At 46.8% G+C, this 9,756-nt stretch overlaps 1 protein-coding gene across 2 annotated transcripts; it reads right to left on the bottom strand.

Moving 5' to 3' along the window:
* Nucleotides 1–3,144: 3,144 nt before the first annotated feature.
* On the bottom strand, nucleotides 3,145–6,187 carry LOC123052897 (uncharacterized). Of its 2 annotated transcripts, XR_006425154.1 has the most exons (3): nucleotides 5,232–6,187; nucleotides 4,108–5,133; nucleotides 3,145–3,989 (listed from the first exon to the last, which is right to left on the bottom strand). XR_006425154.1 is itself a non-coding variant. In XM_044476258.1 (2 exons), exons 1-2 carry the CDS (start codon nucleotides 5,876–5,878, stop codon nucleotides 4,407–4,409), a joined length of 1,374 nt encoding a protein of 457 aa, XP_044332193.1. In that variant the 5' UTR covers nucleotides 5,879–6,187; the 3' UTR covers nucleotides 3,145–4,406. The 2 variants fall into 2 exon arrangements, 1 of the variants encoding a protein (XP_044332193.1); XM_044476258.1 differs by having other exon boundaries at nucleotides 3,145–5,133.
* Nucleotides 6,188–9,756: the final 3,569 nt, after the last annotated feature.

Below are 9,756 nucleotides of genomic sequence, written 5' to 3'. Positions count from 1 at the left end.
GGCGTTGACGGCGACGAGAAGCTGGTGGCTGGGGCACGGCCGCACGGGGGCGGGTGAGGGAGATGGGGAGCGAGCTTCTCTCCCGTGTCATGTACCCATCAATCGGGAGGCAGCAGAGGATGGGTAGGAGGTCAGCCATGGAGCAAACATGCCGTCGGCGGACATGGAGCAGAGCGCCCCGTGATGTAGTCGCCGCCATCGTCTCTTATCCGTGACCCGTGAGTGGTGAATGGGGTGGAGGCAGGGGCAGTCTCGGGTTTATCCATGGGCAGGGGCAAATCTTTCAAGTCCGAAGTAAGGAATGGCAAAAAAGCAATTACGAAATAACGAGTGGCAAATCGTCAAACTCCAAAGTAAATCGTGGCAAGAAATCAAATGCCCCCACTTCAACCACTGCGTCGACCTCAACAAATCTTCTCGTCGCAAAATACTACTACTACCAATACAACTCATCACAACTAGTTACTCAAAAAGAAGCTCTTCAGTTTCAAAAAAAAAACGCTTCATTCTTTTTCTTTTTGAGGGTAAAAAAACTCTTCATTCTGCAACAGGTTTTATTACGACATCGGTTCTTCACTCCTTTCATGGCAAAAAGAAAAAAAAATGAAACTTGAAGGACGATCGGAACACACACACACAACACAAACTCGCTCCTACGGCTGATTGATGGTTTTCTTCTAAAACTTCAAAAAGCAGCTAGTAGAAGAACAAAAACTACTACTAGTGGCTTTCTAAAAAAAAAAGGACGCCGATATCTCCCGAATGTTCGGTCTGGGGACCTCCAGGCCGAACGAACGGTTCGGTACGAGGGCTCCCCCCTCACGAACGCTTTCGTTCGGGAGGAAAGCATCGAACTCACGAACGCCCTCCCCAGGCCCGGGCCTTTTTCATGTAAAACGAAAAAGAAAAAAAGGCCCAATAGCACAACAAAAGAAGAAGCCCAGATTCTGTTTACTTTTTCTGTGACAAATAAAAAGACTAGTTTTTGCTATACTACAAAAAAAATGTCATCAACTTTAGAAGCAGAAAAATGCCAGGGAGAATTTCAAAGAGTGCCATTCGAGTTTGACCAACTATTTTATGATTTGCCATGATATAATTTTACAAATAGCAAGGTTTACAACATATTTGATTCCTAACAAAAGCATGGGAAAGTTGCCATGGCAAAAAATTCAAAAATACAATGGCAAAAAATAATTACCATGACAAAAAGAAAAGTAAAAATTGCCGTGCCAATAAACTGGAAAATGCCATGCTACAATCTGAATAATGGAAAATGTAGAATGTATTTTTTGGAGTACTAGTCACAAAAAAGCAAGTTTATGGAATTTGTTCATAGCATGGCAAGTTCCATGCCTGGTCACATGGCAAAACTATGAAATTTTCAGACTTGTCACATGGGCAAATTTACGTATTCCAGGACATGGCAAATTTATGCATATTCGGTGCACAAAAAACATGGCAAAATTATGCATTTTTTCCACTAACTGAAAATTGCCATGGCAAAAAAATGAAGGTATATTTGCCATGGAGAATGAGAAGTAAAAATTGTCATGAATGATAAGTAAAAATTGCCATGCATGCAGAAGTAAAAATGCCATGGCGATAAAGGATAAAAGTTGCCATGCCAAAAATAAGAAACAAAAACTTGTCATGGTAAATAAAAAAAATGAGACAATGCCGTGGTGGTAATAAAAGTATATTTGCCATGTCAATAAAATGGTGAATTTGCCATGGGCTTTGAAAGTTAATTGCCCATGGCTATACAAGTTAATTTAAAATTGTCATGGGATTTAAAAGTTAGTTTACCCATGGCTATATAAGCTGTCGTGGGAAAAAACATAACTATAAACAAATAGTGATTTTAGTTGCCATGGCAAGTTTGCCATGTTTTTCAGCATATTAGGTTGCCATGATTTCGAACATCTTTAGTTGCCATGGCAAGTTTGCCATGTTTTTTAACATCTTAGTTAAAGAAGTTTGCCATGTTTGCCATATTTATGTACGAACTTAATAAAAAAAAGCTTGCCATGTTTTTGCACATCTTTAGTTTGTCGTGGCAAGTTTGCAAATGGGTTTGAACATTTTAAAATGGCATCATGTTTTTGAACATCTGTAAGTTTGCCATATTTTTGAACATCTTAAGTTGCCATGGCAAGTTTGCCATGTTTTTCAACATCTATAACGTTGCCATGGCAAGTTGGAATGTTTTTTAACATCTAAAACGTTGCCATGGCAAGTTGGAATGTTTTTTAACATCTAAAACCTTGCCATGTTTTTTAACATCTTAAAATTGCCATGGGAACTTTTTTGATAACTAACTTCAAATTATTTCTCCCTACAATTTGCCATGGCAACCTTTTGATGTCAACTTCAAAAAATCACTCTACAAATTTTCCATGGCAAATTTTTGATAAAAACTTAGAATTATGTGTCTCTCTAAAATTTGCCATGGCAACTTTTCTGATAACAACTTAGAATTATTTTTGTCTTTCCATGGCAAATTTTTGGTAACAACTTAGAATTACTGTCTCTATCTACAATTTTTTGCCATGGCAACTTTCTTGATAACTAACCTAGAATTATTTTCTTTTTATAGTTTGCCATGGCAACTTTTTTATAACAATTTAGAATTATTGTCTCTAACTACAATTTGCCATGGTGAATTAGTAAAATTTGCCATGATCCATGAACTAAATTTGCCATGCTTTATAAAAAGAAATTTGCCATGTATGTTAAATAGTTTTCTAATATATTTCCCATTTGACCATAACTGAATTTGCCATGTGATCATTAATGAATTTGCCAAGTTATGAACAAAAAGACTAGGAAAATGAAAAATGACAGAATATGCCATGTGACAAAAAAATAATGGGATTGCTGTGACAGAAATGCATGTTATGAAAGTCACCGAATTTCATAGGGCATAACATTACTCAGCTAGCTACATAAAAATTCAAAAATAAAATGCATCTGCTCGAAGAAATAATGAGATTGACACATCAAAACTATGACAGAAATGTAAAACTCGATGGCAAAACTACGGCATGGCAAAAAAGAACTCCCATGTAGTGATGGCAGAACGTATGAATTTGCCGCGGCAAAATTTGGTTCTCCCTAAGAAAACAAAATGGAAAATTGTGGTGGAACCAATCTAAATTTGCCGTTCACTGCATATTGGAAATTGCCCTAGAATATCCCTACCAGTTCTGAACCAGATCAAAAACTACATATCACAAAAATACCATGGTACAGAATGGGGGTGAAAATTGCCATGACATATCTACTTGCACTGGGTCATGGCATGTCATCTGTACTAGTCTACTGGGTCATGGGATGCAATTTGGGGTGAGAAAACTAAACACAAAACTCGGATGTGCCTCTATTGGGTCATGGCACATCAATTTGCAGATAATCAAACTAACAAAAATGAAAAAAAGAAGGGGGTTGGAGGATGTTGCCACCTGCAGTGGAAAAGGATCCAAATGCCTTTTGCAGTTCGCCGCCGTGGTGGTCAAGCTCGACCTGCGGCTGCGGCGTCACCTAGCGAACAACGACGAGCATGGATTCCCTGCAGCCTTGCAGCAGAAGAAGATGCAGAGGACCGCCACGCCCGTCATCGAGTAGTGCGCCTCCTCAATCCAACAGTGACCATGGACGGCGGCTAGGTGCACGCAGACGGAGGCGGCCTCGACGGCCGCGCTCGCTGCGGCGGCGCGGGAAAGCAGGCGGCGCTCGCTCTCCGCCCACGTCGCCCCATTGAGTCGGTCGGCGCGGACCCGGAGAGCGCCAGCCTCGATGATGGCCGCCAGGTCGAGCAGTCAATGTACGCGCAGACGGAGGTTGCCTCGACGGCCGCCGCGGCCACTCGCCCCGCTTGAGCCGGTCGGCGGGGACCCGTAGTGCGCCGTCCTAGAGCTTCGCGTCGGCGAGCAGCGAGGCGCTCGTCGTCCTCCTCACTCTTGAGCCGAGTAAAACGAGTGGTGTGGCTGTGGGCGAAGGTGGGAGTGGATAAGGAAAGAGAATGAATAAGGAGAGAGACGTGCGGTGGGAGGAAGAAACGTTCGGGCTGAGCAAAAGAATCCCCGAACGACTTTGGTTGCTGACCTGTCAAGCTCCAGAGCTTTAAAATTTGTGCACCACGATGGACGGCAACAAATGCGTTCGGAGTGATTTGCTAAAACCTGGCACGTTCGGGAGTTATTGATTCCGAAAAAACTACTACTAGTGACGGATTTTAAAACAAGAACACCCCCACCAAAAATCACGAGAAGCGAACCCAAAAAACGGACAGTCGATCTTCCACGGAAAAAAAACAAGAGACCTGAACCACCACCATCGCCTCCCTCGATCTCGCCACCACCGCTGTACAGTTTGTGATCGCATTTGCCGCTGGGTGGGTCTCCTCACCGCAGTAGGTCGGAGCGGGTGCCGGAGAGCTCCCTGCGGAGGCGGTGCGAGAAGAGCCTGCACGCGTCCATGCTCAGGTCCACGGCTGCCGCCAGCGCCACGAACGCCGCCGCGTCCTCCGCGCACCCGACGTGCGGCACCCCCACCTCCACCGTCGGCCGGCTGCACCGCCCTTCGCCCTGCACTGCCGCAGACATCACGAACCCGCGGTAGCTCCCGAAGGGCCAGAGACCGTACCCGCCGCTGAAATCACCACTCCCGCGCGGGCTGCACCCAGGCGACCCGCTCCGGCCGAAGGGCTGCGCCGCCGTCAGGTCGATGACGAAGCGCCCCCCGCGGGAGGAAGGGACGTTGGACTCGGCGACAGAGACGCCGACGCCCATTCCGGTTGGGTCAGGAATCAGGAGCTCGAACCGGTACCCGAGGCTGTCGCCGGCCGCGCCAGCGCCACGCTCGCGCCAGCATTCCAGGCGGCCCCACGGCTTCCAAGTGCCGTCGCCGGGCCGGAGTACAAGCCACGCGCCCGGGTTGGACCGGCTCACGCGGTCGTAACCGGGGGACGCCACAAACGGCGTAACCATGGACGCCAGTGCCACTGGCGAACCCGACAGGTCGTGCACCGTCACCGACCATCCCTTCCGCTCCTTCCCTGCGCGCTCGCGGTCGGAACCGAAGGACATCAGCCAGTTGCGGCTGCCACTCCCCGGATCGGAGTGCATTGATCTGGAACACCGAAATTTTGAGGAATTCCGTCAGAACAAAACAACATTTGTTTGGGAATTGATGAAGTTGAATTGTTCAGCATGACGACGATGACTCACCGAGAGCGGAGGTCGCTGTTGCTGCGACAGGAGAACTTGCAGGTGAACATGGGCTGCATCATGCCGCCCTGCACCTGGAGCACCTGCGGGCTGCACTCAGGCTCGCCATCGAACTGGAACACGAAGCGCGGGTCGGGCTCGGCGCGAACGGTGAGGTTAAGCTGCGCGGAGCCGGAGACGGCAGAGGCCTTACGGCCGCGCTTGTTGATGGAGAGCCAGCCGCTGTGGAACACGATGGGCTTCCCCACCGCGGTCTTGAGGTCCAGCGGGATGACCACCTTCCCGAGCAGCCGGCCGGAGTTGACCCCGCAAGTGGTGCCCCGCCGCCCGGCGTACACGGCAACCTTGAGCATCGCGGATCGGGCGACGAACAGGGACGGCTTGGCCGTGACGCGGTCGAGGTCGGCCTTGGAGAGGTGGAAGGCGGCCGCCAGTGCGCCCGTCTCGGCGGGACCCTGCGTCATGTCGTCCGAGGGCAGCAGCGGGGCCGCGGCAGTCTGAAGCGGCAGCTTGTTGAGCCGGATCGTGCAGTAGCACGGCGAGGTGGTGGGGTGCACGCCGGCGCCGGCGCCGGCGGGGCGCGGGGCGACCGGCATTTTGAGGGCCAGGTTGCCGACCAGCACCCGCACGAACGGGCACGGGTCCATCTCAAGGCCCTGCTTCCACTCTCACTACGGCCACCTCGTCCTTTGTATCTTCTTGTTCTTCTCGGCCGTGGCTGGCCTCTGTATCTTGGTTCTGTTTCTTTGCAACGGCGATGGCGGAGCAAGAAAAGGTTGATGTTCTGGAGAGACGATGGGGAAGGTGTGGTGACGAGGGATAATAGGGTACAAAGCCCGCCTTTGGGTGTAGCCAGCCTGGATCCCCTTAGCTGTGGCCGGGGCGGAGCGGGGCCTCCTATTCCAACCCATCCACCTCCCGTAGCACCCACCTACAGATGGGTCCGACCATACCTGGTCCACCAGTCGTTGGTTTAAGAAAACATCTCATGACGGTGTCTCTGGAAAAGCGGCCGGCTCGGAGGTGTGACACGCGACCGCACTGGATCCGGCCATGCGGAGCTCTCCCCTGCACTCTCGCGGTACCGACTTTTTTTTTGAAGCTATTCTCGCGGTGGCGACTTTTCCCCTCAGCAATAGTATAAACGTTCCCTGTTCTTTTTACTTTTTGATAATTAAATTAACGTTTCCCTGTTTTTCTTTTGGTTTGCCGCCATGGCAACGGAAACCCCATGCGAAAGCTTTGCACAGAGCATCCGTTTGTGTCCGCAACCAATTCAAGGCATCTTCAAGGGCGGTACGTAAATTTCTTCTCGCATCCCTTCATGAACAGGACCAGTCCATGAATATAAATGCGGGACGTCGTCAACCAACGTTGCACGCATATATTTTAAACGAGGTAATAACATCCCAGGTCCTTATACTTGCACAGCATGTGATGGTTTAGTCCTTTTACTTGCAAAAGTGAATTATTTCGTCCCTAAACTTGTCATGGAGGTGCAAGTTTAGTCCTCGGCCAATCACAGCTCGCCTAGTGGATGCCAAGTGGACTAGCTAGTCAGCGCGCCGCATTTTGCAGTTAGGCCCCTGCCTTTGCCCTGTATACACACGCAGTGCACCACCAAGTGGAATAGAAAACACCTGAATAAATGTTGTCTCCCCCGGTCAATCATTGTATCTCCTGTTCCCTCGTCTTTGCCTCTCCCACCGTTGGAGCTGCTGCCGCTGGAGGCTGAGCTGGCTGCGGGCTGACGTCAGCCACCATGGCGACATCGTCGGAGCTCACCGGCGGTGTGCAGCCGAATGCTTCCGTCCATCAAGTTAGGCCGCACGGTGTCTTCCCGCCTGATTACGGTGTGTGTTCATCATCAACTCTGTCCATCCTCCTCCGCTTTGCTTCTCCTCCTTTGTCGCACGTAGCACCGACGAATCAGTCTGTTTTGAGAGCGATTCATGTACATCCAGTGGTACTTATTGCCTATTGTTCTTCCAGTGGCGTAAAGAACTGATTTTGGGGGCAGATTTTAGTCTAGGGTTTAGGTATTTCTATTTTAGGTAAAAGTTTAGGGTTCATGTGCTGCTATGGATTTAGTCCGCAAGGTAGTCATTGCAAAGTGTGTGGAATAGTTAACAGATCATGACTGTAACATAAATAACCAATTGTTGACTTGATTTGTTCAGTTAATCTGCAAGATGCAGTTAACTGAAAATTCTAGTTAATTAACTGCAGTTTCAAGATGCAGTAACTGAATTTTCGTCAGTTAGCTATATTGTTGTAGTTGATTTTGATCTTTTGAGGGGTGCATATCTTTGTTGTACTAGATTTGTTCGATAAATCTGCAAGAGGTAGTTAACTGAATTTTTGCATGTAGTTTACAAGATGCAGTTAACTGAATTTGTGCTTATATTCTGCTCTATACTTGTTATGTTGATGTTTGTGCTTATATTCTGCTCTATGTGGCTGCAGTGTGTGATTCAGCAATGGGACAGAGTGTGGATACTCCTTTCTTTACACTAGAACTTGAGCATGGTGGACTTTTCTATGGACCAACAAATAGCATGGAGTATTACAATCCATCTGTGGAGGTGATTGATTATGTTGATGCTGGTTCATTCTCATATGCAGTCATTGAAGAGCATCTAAAATGGCTGGGATATCCTATCAATGAGCACATAATTTACTGGCCAAGACCTGGTAAACCAATTTCAGATGGGATGGTGAGAATTAGAGGTGATGAGGATGTGCAGCAAATGATCAGAGAAAGTGCTAAGCATAAAGTGCTTGTAATCATGGTGGACCATTCAGATTTCATCAGTAACTTTAGGGAAGATTTGATAGTGCCATCATTTCAGAGCCCTGACACAATGGCCATCTCAAATGTTCTTGTAGCCAGTGCAACATCATCTCACAGCCTCATTTTAGTCAATGTTGAATGTCCCTTTTCAGAGGTTGCATCGGATTTTCAGTCTGAATATAACTTGCTTAGTTATGTTGCACAGGCTAATTTGCAGTGTGAAGATACAGTGCTATCAGATTCAGATTTCAGTGACAGTGACTATGACATAGATGATGGTGATGATGATCTTCATGAAGACAACATTGACTTTGATGTTAATGAACAAGCTCAGCAAGAGGAGGAAGAGGTTGAGCCTAACTATCTACTTGAAGATGAAGATCTTGACATCTCCACTGAAGAACAAGAGCAACTTAAGTACAAGTTCAAAGCTTTCAATTCCAAGGTGGACATGAAATCCCCTGTTTTTAAAGTGGGGATGGTCTTTGCTGATGTGGTTTAGCTGAGGAAAGCTCTTACTTACTGCATATTCAATAAGAAACAGAGTGCAGATCAAGAAGCTGAAGAATGATAAGATAAGATAAGATTGGAGGCAGTGTGTACTGCAGGCTGCCCTTGGCTGCTTAAGGCTAGCTATGACAACAGGACTGGAGGATTTGTCATCAAGGCCTACAATTCAGAGCATGTTTGCGAGAAGAAATGGAAAATAAAAGATTTGACAGCTAGATTCTTGTGCAACTTTTTCATAGATGAGTTCAGAGATGACCAGAAGATGTCACTTGGCACATTTTCAAGAAAAATAACTAATGAATTCAATGCTACTCCTAACAGATGGAAGCTAGCAAGGGCTAGAAAGCATGCACTTAATCAGATCCATGGTGATGAGGAGGAGCAGTTCAGCAGGTTATGGGATTACGGGCATGACTTAAGGACCAAAAATCATGGGTCTACATTTCTACTTACTACTGAGCTTGTCAAGGATACCAAGTTTCCATTGGGCAGGAAGTGTTTGAAAACATTGTATTGGTCTTATGATCCATGCAAAAGAGGGTGGCTAAAGGGCTGCAGGCCAATTATATCCATTGGTGGCTGTCATATGAAAACAAGGTTCAAAGGAGTGCTGCTTAGTGTTGTAGGTATTGATCCTAATGACTGCATTTTCACAATTGCAATGGGTTGGGTGGAAGTAAAATGCACTGGTTCATGGGAGTGGTTTCTGACTGGTTTGAGAGATGATCTAAACATCATTAACACTGCTCCTTACACAATTATGGGTGACAAGCAGAAATGATTAATAAATGTTGTGCATAAAGTTTGGCCTGATTCAGAACACAGGCTTTGTGTGAGGCACATTTACCAAAATTTCAATGAGAAGCACAAAGGAGAGGTTCTGAAGCAAGACCTGTGGGCCACTACAAGATCACCTAACAATGTTAAGTGGAGAGAAAATTGTAAGAAGATGGATGATCACTGCCCAGCTGCATTTCATTGGAATGAAAGGCTAGAGGCAAAGACTTGGTGCAAATCATATTTCAGTGAATTTCCCAAATGTGATATTCTGCTGAACAATAACTCCGAAGTGTTTAACAGGTGAATTAGTTGTTAAATTTGGTTCTTTAACTCTGTGCTTTCAACATATCAGTACTACTGCTAAGCACATCATACTTAACTGAATTCTTCTACTCTTTGTGCAGCTACATCCTTGATGGCGGAGAGATGCCAGTGCTTAGT

This window comes from Triticum aestivum, chromosome 2D, assembly GCF_018294505.1.
Source record: "Triticum aestivum cultivar Chinese Spring chromosome 2D, IWGSC CS RefSeq v2.1, whole genome shotgun sequence".
NCBI lineage: Eukaryota > Viridiplantae > Streptophyta > Magnoliopsida > Poales > Poaceae > Triticum > Triticum aestivum.
The sequence above is the reverse complement of the archived record's forward strand: the minus strand, read 5'-3'. Positions and strand labels throughout refer to the sequence as shown.